The 21,781-nt window shown below is 41.1% G+C and overlaps 1 protein-coding gene across 2 annotated transcripts in view; it reads left to right on the forward strand.

Moving 5' to 3' along the window:
- Positions 1 to 21,781, forward strand: part of LOC128663821 (muscle M-line assembly protein unc-89) — a 239,574-nt gene that overhangs the window by 185,692 nt on the left and 32,101 nt on the right. For both annotated transcript variants that reach the window (XM_053718344.1, XM_053718345.1), the window contains one exon: positions 7,467 to 7,529. In XM_053718344.1, coding sequence (XP_053574319.1) covers positions 7,467 to 7,529 — 63 coding nt within the window. The remainder of the gene's footprint in view (positions 1 to 7,466; positions 7,530 to 21,781) is intronic.

Genomic DNA, 21,781 nt, shown 5'->3' on the forward strand with positions numbered 1-21,781 from the left:
AAATGACCCAATCACTGAGTGCATTTCCATCTAGGCAATATTACCCTTGCATATGTGAGCTATAACATGAAGTAACATTTCTTTCATACAGTTTGTGAGAGTCTATGTTCCATTACTCTTTCTGGCCACTAGGAGAAGGCAAAGATTCCCAAATCCCAAGAGCTCTATAAAACCCCTCCCACCTTACTAGAAGCTAGTCTTGTCTTTGCCTCCACTGGAGGAAGTTGAAAAATGAAGGTGCTCCTTGTGTTCTTCTGTGAGAGGGGTTCTCAAACTGATTTGAGACCCATTTCCCCTCAGTGCTGCTGTTAGATGGATGGATGTTTTGGGAGTATGTGGTAGAGGCACAATTACACCCAATGAGAGTTAGTCACAAGCCATCCACAGGTGTCGCGGGGACCTGTCCTGTTGTTGGTATACTCCTATTCCATATCCTCTGCTGTTATGTTTCAGCACTGGTTTGGCTGTCTACTGGATCCCAGTTAGAAGATGTCCAGTATTTGGCTGGCTATGGGTTAGTACATTTATATTAGGGGCATTCATTTAGCCAGTTGGGCTATATAGTTTGTACACTATTGTACTCTGTAGCCTGGGGACAGTATTTAATATGTATTTGTTTAGTATGGCTCCTTTTTAATTATAAGGCTCTATTCCGCTTTACATTTTTTGCGTGCATATTCATTACGTGACGTTAGCATTCATTTGCTCTTTGAGTTTGCGCACATTGGGGGATGTTTATCAAAGGTCTGGCAGTCCTGATCCGACAGTGCGGATCAGGTCCGCCAGACCTCGCTGAATGCGGAGAGCAATACGCTCTCCGTATTCAGCATTGCACCAGCAGCTCTTGTGAGCTGTTGGTGCAATGCCGCCACCTGCAGATTCGCGGCCAAGATTGGCTGCCAGCAGGGAGGTGTCAATCAACCCGATCGTACTCGATCAGGTTAATTTTTGGTGATGTCTGTCCGCCTGCTCAGAGCAGGCGGACAGGGTTATGGAGCAGCGGTCTTCTCCTGGAGCTTGAAAAATGGGCCACATTGGCTTGTTATGTTCCGGCATGTTGGTTAGATAGCACACATCGGCTGATCATCACATTGCTTACACATGTGTTCCCTTTCTGTTTTGAGTGCGCCATCAAGTTATTTAGTGTGCACTGTTCTCCTGCACGTTATTCCTCCTTTTGGTGTAGGGTTATCGCTATGCGGCCTTGCTGCTTTGTTATGACTTTTGCTTGGAGAGGGTAAGTAAAACCCTTGCTTTAAGAGCTCCTTTTAGGGGGATATAGCCCTATGGTTGTGTTTTCTACTTTTTGTAGTTTTTCAATAATCATGGAGCCTTTTGTGTCTGTCTCTAAAACTTCTTTAGAAGTGAATTCCTCTGAACATATTCCTACCAATGTGAAATGTGTATATTGTAAACTTGCTGATGTGTTGCCTCCAGTTCAGCTGTACAATCCTTGTTTAAATGCTATGCATTCTAATCAGACTAATGTTACTTTTGCTTCTAAAGGTATTTGCCCTCCTACTGTTTGTTTAACACAGGGGAGTTCTACAGAATTTTCTCCAGGATTCAAGAATTTTGTGCACTCTACTGTATCCAAAATGCTGGTGTCTATGCCCCCTTCAAGTAAGCATAAAAGGTAAGTTCATGATTTACACTCTACTAGCTCTAAGCCTGTATTAGATAATGTTCTGGATCCTGGTTCAGTTATTCATCCCCAGAAGGTAAGATATTATCTGATAATCAGGAGTCTGTTTCTGAACATGATTCTGAGTCATCCTCGTTTGTGTTTAAAGTGCCATAAAACAGGTTAAGATCTGTGCATATCCTAAAAGGGCTAATTAAGTAAAAACAGTTTGCATTAAAAAAATTGTTTAAAAATTGTTGGGAAGTATTTTAAAATAATTTTCAAAAATAAGCAAAAATACTTAAAATAGCCATGCTGTCTGAACACTGTGCTCCACCCCTCTCATCAGTGTTTAGACTCAGGCTTTGTATTTCACCTGAGTTCACAGCTTCTAGGCATGCTCCAGCAGATAATCCCTATTCATTTGTGCATTTTACCAAAACAACAATGGATATAGCTACAGCCATAAAAGGAATTGTGTGGGGGGAGTTAGAGCTGTACAATTCAGAAACTTAAAAGAAAGGGTTAATGGCGAGGCACTGCAGTATAAATTTGCATGTAAAGTAATTAATGTACATATTATTATATTTTGTCTCTATCTCAACTTGTTTTATGTCCCTTGATCAGATTTTTTGCCTTTTAAAAGAGGTATTATGTAATTTAGGTTTTCAAGATCCTAAGGTATCTGGGGACAAGTCTGTTAAACATTTGGATTTAATGTTTAAACCTACTGCTAAGTCTCCAGAGGATTTTACTATCCCTAATGCTATCTTTGAGATAGATTCTAAGGATTGGTCTAAGCCTGGCGCCCCTTTTAATCTTTCGCTAGGTTGTATCCTTTGCCAGCTTCTAATATTGAGCTTTGGGAAACAGTTCCTAAGGTGGATGGGGATATTTCTACCTTGGCTAGGTGTACTACCATTCCTTTGGATGATAGTTTTTTATTTAAGAATTCTATGGATAGGAAATAGGAATCATTTTATAGGAGGGCTTTCCAGCAGGCAGTGTTTATTTTAATGTCAGCAGTTAGCGTTGTCTGTGTGGCTGCAGCTTCTTCTGTTTGGTTGGATAGTCTTTCTGAGCAGTTTTTGGATAATTCAGCTATTGAAGATTTTCTTAACCTTTTGGGTCTACCAAAGTCTGCCAATGATTTCCTTTGTGATGCAGTTATTGTGATAATTATGTTATTAGCAGAGGGGCTTTGTGGTTGTTTGGTTCTGGGTTACATTATATTAGTTTTACTGTAATAGTAGGTAAGGGAGCTGTTTCCCCTAAGACAATAAATCTAAGGGTAAATTTAAAGCTTCTAATAATTTTTGTTCCTTTAGTGAGAGTAAGCAACAAAAATCTTCTTCCTCCTCTCAGGAACAAGGGTATTCCAATTCGGCATGGAGGCCAAGTTCAAATTGGAACAGGTCTAAACAATCCAAGAAACCTACTCCCTCATCCAAGTCTTTCTGAGCAGTTTTTGGATAATTCAGCTATTGAAGATTTTCTTAACCTTTTGGGTCTACCAAAGTCTGCCAATGATTTCCTTTGTGATGCAGTTATTGTGATAATTATGTTATTAGCAGAGGGGCTTTGTGGTTGTTTGGTTCTGGGTTACATTATATTAGTTTTACTGTAATAGTAGGTAAGGGAGCTGTTTCCCCTAAGACAATAAATCTAAGGGTAAATTTAAAGCTTCTAATAATTTTTGTTCCTTTAGTGAGAGTAAGCAACAAAAATCTTCTTCCTCCTCTCAGGAACAAGGGTATTCCAATTCGGCATGGAGGCCAAGTTCAAATTGGAACAGGTCTAAACAATCCAAGAAACCTACTCCCTCATCCAAGTCAGCATGAAGGTGCAGCCCTTAAAAACCAGATATTCTGGTAGGGGACAGGTTATACATTTTTCAGGAGGTTTGGTCCCAGTCTATTTAGGATCCCTGGGTTCTAAATATAGTTTCTCATGGTTATTGAATAGGCTTCAGAGTGAGGCCTCCCAGAGGAATGTTTCTTCTGTTGCATGTTCCAAAGGCTCTATTAAAAGCAAAAGCCTACCTTCAGTTAGTTTCCATGGGAGTCATTGTTTCAGTTCCAATTTTGTAACAGGGGTTGAGGTTCTATTCAAATCACTTCATTGGCCCAGAGAAGGAAAATACTTTCAGACCAGTTTTGAATTTAAAGGCTCTGAACAAGTTTCTCAGGTTTAATACTTTCAAGATGGAAATTATTCAAAATATTCTGCCGCTTGTGCAGCAAGGTCAGTTTATGTCTACAATAGATTTTAAGGATGCCTACATTCATGTCCCTTTTCATAAGGATTATTATCAGTTTGTAAGGTCTGCATTTCTGAACAAACATTTTCAGTTTGTTGCGCTTACATTTGGTCTGGCTACTGCTTTCAGAATATTTTCAAAAGTTCTGGGTACTCTCTTGTCTGTGATAAGAACCCAGGGTATTTCATTGTTTTTCTTACCTGGATGATATCTTGGTACAGACTCAGGCCTCTAGTTATTAAGGTCTGGCGGACCTGATCCGACACTGTGGATCAGGTCCGCCAGACCTCGCTGAATACGGCGAGCAATACGCTCGCCGTATTCAGCATTGCACCAGCAGCTCACAAGAGCTGCTGGTGCAACGCCGCCCCCTGCAGACTCGCAGCCAATAGGCCGCCTGCAGGGGGTGTCAATCAACCCGATCGGGTTGATTTCCGGCGATGTCTGTCCGCCTGAGAGCAGGCGGACAGGTTATGGAGCAGAGGTCTTTGTGACCACTGCTTCATAACTGCTGTTTCTGGCGAGCCTGCAGGCTCGCCAGAAACACGGGGCATCAAGCTAAATATGGAGCTTGATACATATGCCCCTCAGTCTCTTCATTTAGCAGTATCTCACACCAACAGACTTCTGTTGTTTATTCAGCAGCATGGTTGGAGAATTCATTTTCCAAAGAGTTCTCTTGTTCTTGTGTTCAGAGTCACTTTTCTGGGTGTTCAAACAGACTCTCTCTGATCGAACAAAGAAGGTTGAAGCTGATTTGAGCTTGTGCAAATCTTAAGTCTTCAGTCTGTTCTGTGTCCTTCAGTAGCTCTTTGTATGGAAGTTCTCAGACTAATTATTGCTGCATTGGGTGCTATTCGATTTTCTTTCTAATCTTCAGATGAGGCCCCTTCAGGAATGGTGCAGAGATCATACTCCGCTTTCTTACAGGATTTTGTTGGATCTCAAGACAAGACAGTCCCTGACTTGGTGGCTGGATCATTAGTCCATTATCCAGGAAGCTTTGTTTGTTTGACCTATTTGGACTGTGATCACAACAAATGCAAGTCTTACAGGCTGGAGTGCAGTCTGGGGGTTTCAGAGAGCACAGGGAGTTTGGTCTCCTCAGGAGCCAAGGTTACTAATAAATGTTGTGGAATGTTGTGCAATTTTCAGGGCCCTTTAGAGTTTGCCCCTGTTGGAAAAGGAGTCTCATCTCCAGTGGCATATATCAGTCATCTGGGGTGGAACCCACAGTTCCTTACCTATAAGGGAAGTATTTCAGATTTTTCCTGTGCAGAGGACAATTGTTGTCTTATCTCTGCAATTCATATCCCAAGGGTGAGCAATTGGGAGGTGGATTTTCTCTGTTACAAAAGAAATAACAAACAGCACTAACATTAAAGATAATTGCGTCACAATGAATAACGTTATACATTTACTAAACAAATTGATAGAAATATCCAAAGATATAGTCACCAAAGAGAGGGCTAATGTTTAGTGCCCAATATATGATAGACCTGTTAATCCCAGGTGTCGTTCAAAACAGTCCTTGATGTGTAAAGGAAGGGGTTAATAGTAAAACGCCTATCCATACGAGATTGCAGGTGTACACAAATGGGGGTGTGAGATAGCGCAAACTCCAAATCAAGCAGCAGCTGGCTTTTTGATACACACTGCTTGCCACAAACAGGCTTAAGCAAATCAAGTCTGGCGATAAAACGACTGGAGGAGTCTATTGGACGTTTATACAATATTGGATATGTTTTGAGTGCATGTAATCTCTTACCTCTGGTAAGCATATTTTTTACGTGTGTAATAAATTGATTGTTTTATACCACCTTGATTTGGAGTTTGCGCTGTCTCCCACCCCAATTTGTGTACACCTGCTGGATTTTCTCTTTTGTCAATCCCTGCATCCAGGGGAATGGTCTCTTCATCTGGATGTTTGGGTCTTTAGGGTCTCCCAGAGATAGATCTGATGGCCTCTCAGTTGAACAACAAACTTCCCAGCATTTGTGGATGCTCTAGAAGTAGCTCCATGGGCTTTTCATCTAGCCTATATCTTTCCTCCTTTGTTTCTTCTGCCAAGGGTGATTACCAGATCAGAAAAGAGGAGTCATCAGTGAGATTGATTGCTCCTTCCTGGCCTCACAGTATTTGGCTTGCAGATCTGGTTCAGATATCGACTTGTCCACCATGGCTGCATCCTCTGTATCTAGTTCTTCTCTCGCAAGGTTTTCAAATCTCTAAGCTTAATGGCATATAAATTGAGTGGTTAGTGCTTAGACAGAGGGGTTTTTTTCTGAATCTGTTGTTGAGACTTTGGCTCGTAAACCTGTGACTAGGAAGATCTATTTTAAGGTCTGGAAGGCTTTTGGATCATGTTTTTTTCTGGAATTCTCAGGATGGTTTGGATAAGGGTCTATCCGCCAGCTCTTTTAGAGGTCAGATTTCAGCTCCCCCAGTTCAATTCAGGATTTAAGCCTGTTATTAAGACGATTTCTCCTCCATGTAGCCTTAATCTAGTTTTAAAGTTTTTGCAGGTGAAAATTCCATTTTAGCCCATACATAAGGTGGATATTAAGCTTTTATCATGGAGGGTTTTGTTTCTTTTGGCTATCTCTTCTGATAGGAGAGTTTCTGAATTGTCTGTCCTTTCTTGTGATCCTTCTTATCTTATTTTAATCAGGATAAGGCAGTTTTAAGAACTAAGTTTGATTTTTTTACCTAAAGTGGCGTCTTATTGTTCCTTCTTTTTGTCCTAATCCCAAGAATTCTATAGAGAGGCTTATTTATAATTTGGATGTTGTCAGAGCTTTGAAGTACTATTTGCAGGCTACTAAGGATATCAGACAAACTCCTATTTTGTTTGATCATTTTTATGGTTCTAGAAAATGGCAGAAAGCTACAGCTGTTTGTTTGGCATCTTGGCTTAAGCTTTTGATTCAGAAGGCTTACTTGCAGGTGGGTCAGTTTCCTCCTAAACGGATTACTAACCATTCAACCAGATCAGTTGCCACATCTTGGGCATTCAAGAATGAGGCCTCTGTGGAAAGAAAAATAGGAAAGGCAACTACTTCTTGGTCTTCTTTGCATACTTTTACTAAAAAAAAAATGATGTTTCATGTTTGTCCCACACTCATTACTTGTGGACTTCTCTACTTGGGTATTCGTTTCCCAGGAGTAATTGGTTGTGGAATCTCACCACCTGTATGAAACAAAACATAATTTATGTTTACCTAATAAATTCATTTTTTTCATGGTGGTGGTAGTCAGTTTTCTTTTTTACACATCTTTTTTTCCATGCTCCTTTTTTTTTTTGCTCTTATTACTTTTCCTACCTTTCTTGCTTGGCTATATGTCAGACTAGTTTCTAGTAAGGTGGGAGGGGTGTTACAGAGCTCTTGGGATTTGGGAATCGTTGTCTCCTCTTAGTGGCCAGGAAGAGTAATTCCCAGGAGTAATGGATCATGGACTCTCACCACAATGAAAGAAATTCATTTTTCAGGTAAGCATAAATTATGTTTTTACAGATGTCAAACAGTATATAAGTGTATTTATAACGAACTGTGTAATAATTCTGAGTATGTTTTTCTTTAGACAAAACCTGTGATAATTAAAGAAAAGACAGAGGGAGTCAATGAAAAAACACCTGTCAAACTGGTGAGACTGAAATTGCTGCAGCTCATGCTCTCTGTATTATTCATGCCATCACATATAATCTGTGTGTCATAGGGAGTCTGGCATTGCTGCAGCCTGCTCTGTATCTGTGATATATACTGTATATGCCATTATCTATTAACGTATCTACTAGAGGGAATGGCATTGCTGCAGCCTGCTCTGTATATGTGATCTGTATGCATGCCATTACATATAATGTATGTCCTATACAAGCATTGCTGCAGCCTGCGCTACATAATGTATGTGATCTGTATGCGTGCTGTCATGTATAATGGATGTCCTTTACAAGCATTGCTCCTGCCTGCGCTACATAATGTATGTGATCTGTATGCGTACTGTCATGTATAATGTATGTCCTTTACAAGCATTGCTCCTGCCTGCGCTACATAATGTATGTGATCTGTATGCGTACTGTCATGTATAATGTATGTCCTTTACAAGCATTGCTCCTGCCTGCGCTACATAATGTATGTGATCTGTATGCTTACTGTCATGTATAATGTATGTCCTATACAAGCATTGCTCCTGCCTGCGCTACATAATGTATGTGATCTGTATGCGTACTGTCATGTATAATGTATGTCCTATACAAGCATTGCTGCAGCCTGCGCTACATAATGTATGTGATCTGTATGCGTACTGTCATGTATAATGTATGTCCTATACAAGCATTGCTCCTGCCTGCGCTACATAATGTATGTGATCTGTATGCGTACTGTCATGTATAATGTATGTCCTATACAAGCATTGCTGCAGCCTGTGCTATATAAAGTATGTGATCTGTAAGCAAGAAGTCATGTATAATGTATGATCTATACAAGCATTGCTGCAGCCTGCGCTACATAATGTATGTGATCTGTATGCGTACTGTCATGTATAATGTATGTCCTATACAAGCATTGCTGCAGCCTGTGCTATATAAAGTATGTGATCTGTAAGCAAGAAGTCATGTATAATGTATGTCCTATACAAGCATTGCTGCAGCCTGCGCTACATAATGTATGTGATCTGTATGCGTACTGTCATGTATAATGTATGTCCTTTACAAGCATTGCTCCTGCCTGCGCTACATAATGTATGTGATCTGTATGCGTACTGTCATGTATAATGTATGTCCTTTACAAGCATTGCTCCTGCCTGCGCTACATAATGTATGTGATCTGTATGCTTACTGTCATGTATAATGTATGTCCTATACAAGCATTGCTCCTGCCTGCGCTACATAATGTATGTGATCTGTATGCGTACTGTCATGTATAATGTATGTCCTATACAAGCATTGCTGCAGCCTGCGCTACATAATGTATGTGATCTGTATGCGTACTGTCATGTATAATGTATGTCCTATACAAGCATTGCTCCTGCCTGCGCTACATAATGTATGTGATCTGTATGCGTACTGTCATGTATAATGTATGTCCTATACAAGCATTGCTGCAGCCTGTGCTATATAAAGTATGTGATCTGTAAGCAAGAAGTCATGTATAATGTATGATCTATACAAGCATTGCTGCAGCCTGCGCTACATAATGTATGTGATCTGTATGCGTACTGTCATGTATAATGTATGTCCTATACAAGCATTGCTGCAGCCTGTGCTATATAAAGTATGTGATCTGTAAGCAAGAAGTCATGTATAATGTATGTCCTATACAAGCATTGCTGCAGCCTGCGCTACATAATGTATGTGATCTGTATGCGTACTGTCATGTATAATGTATGTCCTATACAAGCATTGCTGCAGCCTGTGCTATATAAAGTATGTGATCTGTAAGCAAGAAGTCATGTATAATGTATGTCCTATACAAGCATTGCTGCAGCCTGCGCTACATAATGTATGTGATCTGTATGCGTACTGTCATGTATAATGTATGTCCTATACAAGCATTGCTGCAGCCTGCGCTACATAATGTATGTGATCTGTATGCGTACTGTCATGTATTATGTATGTCCTATACAAGCATTGCTGCAGCCTGCGCTACATAATGTATGTGATCTGTATGCGTACTGTCATGTATAATGTATGTCCTATACAAGCATTGCTGCAGCCTGTGCTATATAATGTATGTGATCTGTATGCTTACTGTCATGTATAATGTATGTCCTATACAAGCATTGCTGCAGCCTGTGCTATATAAAGTATGTGATCTGTAAGCAAGAAGTCATGTATAATGTATGTCCTATACAAGCATTGCTGCAGCCTGCGCTACATAATGTATGTGATCTGTATGCGTACTGTCATGTATTATGTATGTCCTATACAAGCATTGCTGCAGCCTGCGCTACATAATGTATGTGATCTGTATGCGTACTGTCATGTATAATGTATGTCCTATACAAGCATTGCTGCAGCCTGCGCTACATAATGTATGTGATCTGTATGCGTACTGTCATGTATTATGTATGTCCTATACAAGCATTGCTGCAGCCTGCGCTACATAATGTATGTGATCTGTATGCGTACTGTCATGTATAATGTATGATCTATACAAGCATTGCTGCAGCCTGCGCTACATAATGTATGTGATCTGTATGCGTACTGTCATGTATAATGTATGTCCTATACAAGCATTCACTACAGTCTGCAATTTGTCTTCATAGCAATGGAATACTATGTATCATAGACAGACTGTCATTACTGCTCTCTGTACTGTGCATACATATCAATGAGCAGCAGAGCTGGTAAAAGGAGTTGTCACTGATGCTGCTGTAAAAATATTTTTGCCGTATATAAATGCAGTGGGTAGTAGAGTATACAGCCTGTATTGCACTAGCACTGAGTCATTTATGTGCCTTGTACATTAATTAAGAGGCAGCAGTGTTTTAGAGTGCTGCATCTTATAAAATATCAGTGATTAAAGAAAAAGAAGGGGAGGTGGGGGTAAGGCTAAGTATAGAATAAGCAGGAGGTCTGTAGTTATACTCAAAAATATCAGTGATTACAGAGTGTGTAAAAGATGGGTCATCTTAAATGATTCCTGTGCCAGGGGCATAACTACAGGGGTCTCAGAGGTTCCAGTTGAAACTGGTCCCACACATCTAGGGGCTACACAAGGGCCTGGTGGGTCTTGGATTCTGCCTTATCATTTCTGCCCCTCTGTGTGCCATTACCCCCGCAAGACAGGGCTCATAGTGTAAGGAAGGTGTATAGATTTACCTTTACAAATATGATGACAGGGTTTCAAAGATGGCCGCCGCTATGTTGTTGAACAGAAAAACCTGCCACCATATTTGTATAGGAAAGTCGTAAAAAATTCTCTGGTGTGGAGTGGACTAACCAAAGGAGGTAGTTGACTTAAAGGCCCTGATGATTAAAAGTGCTGCGATGCAGCAATATATTCCAAACAGATCCACTTTGATGTCGAGCCGACAAAATATTCCAAGCTGCCAACATCATTGTTAATAGGCGGCATCGCCGAGAGGCATTTAAAAAAATTCTAACCTAAAAAAAAAACTAAGGAAAAAAACCCTATCCAAAAATATATATTTTAAAAAACAAATTTAAATCAGCTAATAGAAAAGGCTTTCATTCTATTGGCTGATTTTTAAAAATCAGCCAATATGAATGCAAGGGTAGTGAGTATCTCACATTCAAACTTCAGTGTGCAACGTTGATCAAATAAAGAGGATGTCGGGGGCGGAAGATCTGAAGATAAAAAGATGAGAAGCTGGGGGCATGTCCGTGCAGTGATCTAGAAAGGACGCATCTTCTGAGGGCTCTAGCCGAATCTACAGTAATCCGCTGGTTATTGTGTCCTAACAGCAAGATCACAAATACATTTAAGAAGGACATCACAACTCTGGCAGTCGTGGTCCCATATCTACCTTTCCTGCTGTTTACATGACTCTGGGGACTCAGCTCGGAACATTAAGGCCTAGGGCGGCGGCCCACTGTTAGGTATCCCCCCCCCCCCGGGAAGAAACAGGGTTATCGGTGCTGTCAGACAATTCCGACTTACCTATTCTTCACCACCATATAGCTCTCAGATCGGATCAGAGGGTAGTCCCATCATACAACGCTATCAACTACAGGGAAAAGTTGAGACTAGCAAATAGGATAATTGTAATAAGTGGTATATGACTAATATGGCGGAGGAGCAAACTCAACCGTGTCACTAGGAGCTATAAAGCTAATGGACAATGCCTGATATGAATATCTAATGCAGTGCTTACATTTGGATCAGGAGACCAGGGCACCCACTATGGATCCTTTACTGGAAAAATCTCAAGCAGGCATCAATATAAGTGATTATCCGCCTGAACTACAGAAGCTTCCTGGAGCAGTGCCCGCACAGATGGCGTTAGACTCATCTCCTCGAGCACGTAAAATAGAAGTGCTACTCAAACGCAGACAGACTTCCATAAAACAAAAACTTGCTCAATGCAGGGAGAGTGAAGAGCGATTGGGTATGGAAATCTACCTAGCGGACTTACTTCTGATGCCTACAGTCCTCCCGGGACCTCTAAGTCAAGTAGCTAGGGCCGGAACATGGACAGCACCAGAGAAAGCCAAGACAGTGTGGCTTCTGTTTGAAACGGATACCGGGTTAAGTTTCACTACAGTGGGGACTCCAAAGCTAACATCCAAACTTGATCTCCCGACTGGATTTCTATATGCGACCCATCAAAGCACAAGTGATGTGTCACCAGCCCTACTAAATCAGGGCTTCTTAATGGTTGTTTCTTCTGGAGCACTCGGGATTATGTTTAAAGTACCAAAGACACCACCCAGTAAAGCAGGACTAACAGCTTTCCCGGCCCTACAAAAGGATATCAGGAACTCTGATCCCCTGTGCCAGTTGATCTTGTCCGGCAAGTATTCCATAACAACTCACATTCACATCGCCTATTATGGCCAGCTGGACACGGGGGGTTAACTATTTGCAAATGTGCTCCTACCAAATGTCACCATATTCACTGAATGGCAAATGTCGATTAAAAACACAATTTATGCTTACCTGATAAATGTATTTCTCTTGTGGTGTATCCAGTCCACGGATCATCCATTACTTGTGGGATATTCTCATTCCCAACAGGAAGTTGCAAGAGGATCACCCACAGCAGAGCTGTTATATAGCTCCTCCCCTCACTACCATATCCAGTCATTCGACCGAAAACAAGCAGAGAAAGGAGAAACCCTAGGGTGCAGTGGTGACTGTAGTTTAAATTTAAAAATTACCTGTCTTAAAATGACAGGGCGGGCCATGGACTGGATACACCACAAGAGAAATAAATTTATCAGGTAAGCATAAATTGTGTTTTCTCTTGTAAGGTGTATCCAGTCCACGGATCATCCATTACTTGTGGGATACCAATACCAAAGCTAAAGTACACGGATGAAGGAAGGGACAAGGCAGGTACTTAAACGGAAGGTACCACTGCCTGTAAAACCTTTCTCCCAAAAATAGCCTCCGAAGAAGCAAAAGTGTCAAATTTGTAGAATTTTGAAAAAGTATGAAGCGAAGACCAAGTCGCCGCTTTGCAAATCTGTTCAACAGACGCCTCATTTTTAAAGGCCCAGGTGGAAGCCACAGCTCTAGTGGAATGAGCTGTAATCCTTTCAGGGGGTTGCTGTCCAGCAGTCTCATAGGCTAAGCGTATTATGCTTCTTAGCCAAAAAGAAAGAGAGGTTGCCGAAGCTTTTTGACCTCTCCTCTGTCCAGAGTAAACCACAAACAAAGCAGATGTTTGTCGAAAATCTTTAGTAGCTTGTAAGTAAAACTTTAAAGCACGAACCACGTCTAAATTGTGTAATAGACGTTCCTTCTTTGAAGAAGGATTAGGACACAATGATGGAACATCAATCTCTTGATTGATATTCTTGTTAGATACCACCTTAGGTAAGAACCCAGGTTTGGTACGCAGGACAACCTTATCCGTATGAAAAATCAGATAAGGAGAATCACATTGTAAGGCAGATAACTCGGAGACTCTACGAGCCGAGGAAATAGCTACCAAAAAAAGAACTTTCCAAGATAAGAATTTGATATCTATGGAATGGAGAGGTTCAAATGGAACTCCTTGAAGAACCTTAAGAACCAAGTTTAAGCTCCATGGCGGAGCAACCGGTCTAAACACAGGCTTGATTCTAACTAAAGCCTGGCAAAATGCCTGAACGTCTGGAACATCTACCAGACGCTTGTGCAAAAGAATAGATAGAGCAGAAATCTGTCCCTTTAAGGAACTAGTTGACAATCCTTTTTCCAAACCATCTTGGAGAAAGGATAATATCCTGGGAATCCTGACTTTACTCCATGAGTAACCCTTGGATTCACACCAGTAAAGATATTTACGCCCTATTTTATGATAAATTTTCCTGGTGACAGGCTTTCATGCCTGTGTCAAGGTATCAATGACTGACTCGGAGAAACCACGCTTTGATAAAATCAAGCGTTCAATCTCCATGCAGTCAGTCTCAGAGAAATTAGATTTGGATGGTGGAAAGGACCCTGAAGTAGAAGGTCCTGTCTCAGAGGCAGAGTCCATGGTGGAAAGGATGACATTTCCACTAGATCTGCATACCAGGTCCTGCGTGGCCACGCAGGCGCTATTAGAATCACCGATGCTCTCTCCTGCTTGATCTTGGCAATCAGTCGAGGGAGCAAAGGAAACGGTGGAAACACATAAGCCAGGTTGAAAGACCAGGGCGCTGATAGAGCATCTATCAGCGTCGCCTTGGGGTCCCTGGACCTGGATCCGTAACAAGGAAGCTTGGTGTTCTGTCGAGACGCCATGAGATCCAACTCTGCATTGCCCCAGCGATGAACCACTTGTGCAAACACCTCCGGATGGAGTTCCCACTCCCCCGGATGAAAAGTCTGTCGACTTAGAAAATCCGCCTCCCAGTTCTCTACACCTGGGATATGGATAGCTGATAGGTGGCAAGAGTGAATCTCCGCCCAGCGAATTATCTTTGAGACTTCTAACATCGCTAGGGAACTTCTTGTTCCCCCTTGATGGTTGATGTAAGCCACAGTCGTGATGTTGTCCGACTGAAATCTGATGAACCTCAGAGTTGCTAACTGAGGCCAAGCTTGAAGAGCATGGAATATCGCTTTCAATTCCAGAATATTTATTGGAAGGAGTGACTCCTCCTGAGTCCACGATCCCTGAGCCTTCAGGGAGTTCCAGACTGCACCCCAACCTAGAAGGCTGGCATCTGTCGTCACAATTGTCCAATCTGGCCTGCAAAAGGTCATACCTTTGGACAGATGGACCCGAGATAGCCACCAGAGAAGAGAATCCCTCGTCTCTTGATCCAGATTTAGTAGAGGGGACAAATCTGTGTAATCCCCGTTCCACTGACTGAGCATGCATAGTTGCAGCGGTCTGAGATGTAAGCGTGCAAACGGCACTATGTCCATTGCCGCTACCATTAAGCCGATTACTTCCATGCACTGAGCCACCGAAGGGCGCGGAATGGAATGAAGAACACGGCAGGAATTTAGAAGCTTTGATAACCTGGACTCCGTCAGGTAAATTTTCATTTCTATAGAATCTATCAGAGTCCCTAGGAAGGAAACTCTTGTGAGTGGGGATAGAGAACTCTTTTCCTCGTTCACTTTCCACCCATGCAACCTCAGAAATGCCAGTACTATGTCCGTATGAGACTTGGCAATCTGAAAGTTTGACGCCTGTATCAGGATGTCGTCTAGATAAGGGGCCACCGAAATGCCCCGCTGCCTTAGAACCGCCAGAAGCGACCCTAGAACCTTCGTGAAGATTCTTGGGGCTGTAGCTAATCCAAAAGGAAGAGCTACAAACTGGTAATGCCTGTCCAGAAAGGCAAACCTGAGAAACCGATGATGATCTTTGTGTATCGGAATGTGAAGATAAGCATCATTTAGATCCACTGTAGTCATATATTGACCCTCCTGGATCATAGGCAGGATGGTACGAATAGTTTCCATCTTGAATGATGGAACTCTGAGGAATTTGTTTAAGATCTTTAGATCCAAAATTGGTCTGAAGGTTCCCTCCTTTTTGGGAACCACAAACAGATTTGAGTAAAAACCCAGTCCTTGTTCCTCTTTTGGAACTGGATGGATCACTCCCATAACTAGGAGGTCTCGTACACAGTGTAAGAATGCCTCTCTCTTTATCTGGTTTGCAGATAATTGTGAAAGGTGAAATCTCCCTTTTGGGGGAGAAACTTTGAAGTCCAGAAGATATCCCTGAGATATAATCTCCAACGCCCAGGGATCCTGAACATCTCTTGCCCACGCCTGGGCGAAGAGTGAAAGTCTGCCCCCCACTAGATCCGTTACCGGATAGGGGGCCGTTCCTTCATGCTGTCTTAGAGGCAGCAGCAGGTTTTTTTAGCCTGCTTACCTTTGTTCCAGGTCTGGTTAGGCCTCCAGACCGCCTTGGACTGAGCAACAGTTCCCTCTTGTCTTGCATTAGAGGAGGTTGATGCCGCACCTGCCTTGAAGTTTTGAAAGGCACGAAAATTAGACTGTTTGGCCCTGGATTTGGACCTGTCCTGAGGAAGGGCATGGCCTTTTCCTCCAGTGATATCAGCAATAATCTCCTTCAAACCAGGCCCGAATAAGGTCTGCCCCTTGAAGGGAATGTTAAGCAGCTTAGATTTTGAAGTCACGTCAGCTGACCATGATTTAAGCCATAGCGCCCTGCGCGCCTGTATAGCAAAACCAGAATTCTTAGCCGTTAGTTTAGTCAAATGAACAATGGCATCAGAAACAAAAGAATTGGCTAGCTTAAGTGCCCTAAGTTTGCCAAGTATGTCATCCAATGGAGTCGCTACCTGTAAGGCCTCTTCCAGAGACTCAAACCAGAACGCCGCAGCAGCAGTGACAGGGGCAATGCATGCAAGGGGCTGTAGGATAAAACCTTGTTGACTAAATATTTTCTTAAGGTAACCTTCTAATTTTTTATCCATTGGATCTGAAAAAGCACAACCGTCCTCGACAGGGATAGTAGTACGCTTTGCTAAAGTAGAAACTGCTCCCTCCACCTTAGGGACTGTCTGCCATAAGTCCCGTGTGGTGGCGTCTATAGGAAACATTTTTCTAAAAATAGGAGGGGGAGAGAACGGCACACCTGGTCTATCCCATTCCTTAGTAATAATTTCTGTAAACCTTTTAGGTATTGGAAAAACATCAGTACACACCGGCACTGCATAGTATTTATCCAGTCTACACAATTTCTCTGGCACTGCAATTGTGTCACAGTCATTCAGAGCAGCTAAAACCTCCTTAAGTAACACGCCGAGGTGTTCAAGCTTAAATTTAAATGTAGAAATATCTGAATCAGGTACCCTTCCTGAATCAGAAACATCACCCACAGACTGAAGTTCTCCTTCCACAGCTTCAGCATATTGTGAGGCAGTATCAGACATGGTTCTTAAAGCGTCAGTATGCTCTGCATTTCGTCTAACCCCAGAGCTATCTCGCTTACCTCTAAACTCAGGTAGTCTGGCTAATACCGCTGACAGTGTATTATCCATGACTGCTGCCATGTCTTGTAAAGTAATCGCTATGGGCGCCCTTGATGTACTTGGCGCCATTTCAGCGTGAGTCCCTTGAGCGGGAGTCAAAGGATCTGACACGTGGGGAGAGTTAGTCGGCATAACTTCCCCCTCAGATTCCTCTGGAGATAAATTTTTTAAAGACAAAATATGATCTTTATTGCTTAAAGTGAAATCAGTACAATTGGTACACATTCTAATAGGGGGTTCCACCATGGCTTTTAAACATAATGAACAAGGAGTTTCCTCTATGTCAGACATGTTTATACAGAGTAGCAATGAGACTAGCAAGCTTGGAAAACACTTTAAATCAAGTTAACAAGCAAATATAAAAAAAGGTACTGTGCCTTTAAGAGAAACAAATTTTGTCAAAATTTGAAAAACAGTGAAAAAAGGCAGTTACACAAACGAAATTTTTACAGTGTATGTAATAGGCTAACAGAGCATTGCACCCACTTGCAAATGGATGATTAACCACTTAGTTCAAAAAACGGATCAAAAAAACGACATAGACGTTTTTTACCAGTCACAACAAACTGCCACAGCTCTCCTGTGGCTCCTACCTTCCCCAATAAACGATTTTAGACCCTTTAGAGATGTCCTGTAGCATTCAGGGAACTTCTGAGGAAAACTGGATGTCTCAGTCTGTAATTTTAACTGCGCAAAAAAGCGCTAAAATAGGCCCCTCCCACTCATATTACAACAGTGGAAAGCCGCAGGAAACTGTTTTTAGGCCAAAATAAAGCCAGCCATGTGGAAAAAATTAGGCCCCAATAAAGTTTTATCACCAAGCATATATAAAAAACGATTAAACATGCCAGCAAACGTTTTATATAGCATTTCTATAAGGGTATTACCCCTGAGAGTAAGCATGATACCAGTCGTTATTAAATCACTGTATTCAGGCTTAACTTACATTTATCAGGTATCAGCAGCATTTTCTAGCATTTCCAATCCTAGAAAAAATTATAACTGCACATACCTCAAGCAGAGTAAACTGCACGCCATTCTCCCTCTGAAGTTACCTCTCTCCTCAGACATATGTGAGAACAGCAATGGATCTTAGTTACAACCTGCTAAGATCATAGAAAACTCAGGCAGATTCTTCTTCAATCTCTGCCTGAGATAAAATAGCACAACTCCGGTACTATTTGAAAATAACAAACTTTTGATTGAAGGAAATATACTAACTATTTTTCACCACTCCTCTTACTACCTCCATGCGCGTTGAGAGTTGCAAGAGAATGACTGGATATGGTAGTGAGGGGAGGAGCTATATAACAGCTCTGCTGTGGGTGATTCTCTTGCAACTTCCTGTTGGGAATGAGAATATCCCACAAGTAATGGATGATCCGTGGACTGGATACACCTTACAAGAGAAATAATCATCTGGCGATATAATGTTTAGTTTGATGTTTAGGTTGTATTTCATGCATTTATTAAATGTGCATCACAGTCTGGCCAATACAGATAATCCCTTACTATATCTAATATAGTCTATCCTGAGATAATATATCAACAATCAACTTTTCAAATTTGTAAGCTACTTGACAGATCTGCATCCCATGTCAACCAGGGTGTGCTGAACATATTGTACATATGCCCTTCACACTGAAAGTATATTATTATTGGTTCATGAGGTTGAAAATATACTTTTAACATTTTCCTAGTACCACCTATAGCTTGTTCAAGTTACTTTACTATATTTGAGTTTGACCTGAGCTCCATATTTAAAAGTTGTTAGACTTTACTGGATGTCTATATCATTTCTTTAATTGTCTCTCTGAGGAAGTTTTAAAGACACTATCACATTACCAGTATATATTCTCACACAATCCCCTATTACATAGTGTCATGTATATATCATTTAGAAGGGTAAATGCATCTGCCTTATTAATGTCATGTCTAGGCATCCCCCATGCGGCTTGCGGCCGGAGCTGCAGGGCGGAGAAATCAAATATGGTCTAAACGCATAGCTCTTACTCATATTACAATTAGGAACAGGCGTAACTACCGGTATAACCTTTGCATAGGGATAATCTCAATTATATCTGCCTTAGCAACATATTCCAGTGATCTTTGTTAAAATCTCCCCCTTCTCCCTTAGTCACTACACTCTCCGATTAGGATCATGTATATATGTATGTACAGGTAATTTATACCATAACATGAGCCTGACATGGGGTACTCCCTCAACATAATGCCATAAAGATTCTACCCTCATTTTCTCTAACAGTTTTATTTTTCTTGCACTTTTATTTGTTGCAGATACATTCCCAATAACTTTTATAAATGACTTTGCTGAAGACCCAAAACAGGTCTGCTATGTTAATACTGGGAATAATATTGTGGCTCATGTATCCTCTTTCGTTAAACAATATGTTATTATCCCCTTCTAGGATGCAATTTTTTTTTTTTTTTTATTTATTTAAGTTAACCTCTGTTTGCAGATTATTCTAGCTTCTAAGGTCCAAGAGTGGCCCATATCGTTTAGAGGAGAAAAATAGTGAGGACTATTATTTTCTAGGTACATCCTAAGATATAAGTTATGATGTAAATATCTTACTCATTGCTTGTACCAAGTATCTCATCTTATCCTCAATAAAAATATTAAAATAAAAAAAAATAAAAAAAGATGAGAAGCTAAGAAGATGCATCCAATGTAAGATGGATGAAGACTTCCCAAGCAGAATGGCACCATTGAAGAAGATGGCTGAAGATGAACCGTTGCCGGGATGAAGAGAAGCACTCCCGGAGATGAGCATGTAGGAGCAGGATCCAAGTTGGGTGAGTAGAAACTTTGGAGTTTAGAGTTAGAATTTTTTGGGGTGTTTTTTCCCCTAAGTTTTCTTTAGGTTAGAATTTTTTGTAGAATGGGGTATTTTTTTTTATTCACAAAATAAATGCTCTACCAAATACCCTTTTCAGGGCAATTTATAGATAGTGGGTTTTTTTTTTTTTAATTTAGTGATTTTTTTAGCATAGGGATTATTTTTTCTCTGGGCAAAAGAGCTTGATCAGATTAAGGCAATGCCCTACCAAATACCCTTCTAAAGGCAATTTCCTTCCTAATGCCCTATATTTTAGGATAGGGATTTCTCCAACATAGGTGTGTCCGGTCCACGGCGTCATCCTTACTTGTGGGATATTCTCTTCCCCAACAGGAAATGGCAAAGAGCCCAGCAAAGCTGGTCATATGATCCCTCCTAGGCACCGCCTACCCCAGTCATTCTCTTTGCCGTTGCACAGGCAACATCTCCACGGAGATGGCTAAGAGTTTTTTGGTGTTTAAATGTAGTTTTATTCTTCAATCAAGTGTTTGTTATTTTAAAATAGTGCTGGTATGTACTATTTACTCTGAAACAGAAAAGAGAAGAAGATTTCTGTTTGTAAGAGGAAGATGATTTTAGCAAACGTTACTAAAATCGATTGCTGTTTCCACACAGGACTGTTGAGATGAAGTAACTTCAGTTGGGGGAAGCAGTTGGCAGACTTTTCTGCCTGAGGTTTGACTGGCCACATTTCTAACAAGACTTTGTAATGCTGGAAGGCTGTCATTTTCCCTATGGGGACCGGTAAGCCATTTTCTTAGTTTAAGTAAAAGAATAAAGGCTTTATAGGGGCTTAAAAAACTGGTAGACATTTTTCTGGGCTAAAACGATTACTTTGCTAAGCATATTTGTCAGATTATAGCTCTTTATAGTTATTATAATCTTGGGGATTGTTGTTAAAAAACGGCAGGCACTGTATGGACACCTTTTTCAGATGGGGGCCTTCTCTAGTCATAGGCAGAGCCTCATTTTCGCGCCACTAATGCGCAGTTGTTTTTGGAAGGCAAGGCATGCAGATGCATGTGTGAGGAGCTAAGATCCACTGAAAAAGCTTATAGAAGGCGTCATTTGGTATCGTATTCCCCTCTGGGCTTGGTTGGGTCTCAGCAAAGCAGATTCCTGGGACTGTATAGGGGTTAAATGTAAAAACGGCTCTGGTTCCGTTATTTTAAGGGTTAAAGCTTTCAAATTTGGTGTGCAATACTTTTAAGGCTTTAAGACACTGTGGTGAAATTTTGGTGAATTTTGAACAATTGCTTCATGCTTTTTCGCATATTCAGTAATAAAGTGTGTTCTGTTTAAAATTTAAAGTGACAGTAACGGTTTTATTTTAAAACGTTTTTTGTGCTTTGTTGACAAGTTTAAGCCTGTTTAACATGTCTGAACCATCAGATAAACGATGTTCCATATGTATGAAAGCCAATGTGTCTCCCCATTTAAATATATGTGATAATTGTGACATGGTGTCCAAACAAAGTAGGGACAATGATGCCACAGATAATAATAGTGCCCAAGATGATTCTTCAGATGAGGGGAGTAAGCATGGTACTGCATCACCCCCTTCTGTGTCTACACCAGTTTTGCCCACACAAGAGGCCCCTAGTACATCTAGTGCGCCAATACTTATTACTATGCAACAATTAACGGCTGTTATGGATAATTCTATTGCAAATATTTTATCTAAAATGCCTACTTATCAAAGAAAGCGCGATTGCTCTGTTTTAAACACTGAAGAGCAAGAGGACGCTGATGATAACGTTTCTGACATACCCTCACACCAATCTGAAGGGGCCAGGAGGGAGGTTTTGTCTGAGGGAGAAATTTCGGATTCAGGAAAAATTTCTCAACAAGCTGAACCTGATGTTGTAACATTTAAATTTAAATTAGAACATCTCCGCGCACTGCTTAAGGAGGTA

The sequence above is a fragment of the Bombina bombina genome, chromosome 6 (genome assembly GCF_027579735.1).
Source record: "Bombina bombina isolate aBomBom1 chromosome 6, aBomBom1.pri, whole genome shotgun sequence".
NCBI lineage: Eukaryota > Metazoa > Chordata > Amphibia > Anura > Bombinatoridae > Bombina > Bombina bombina.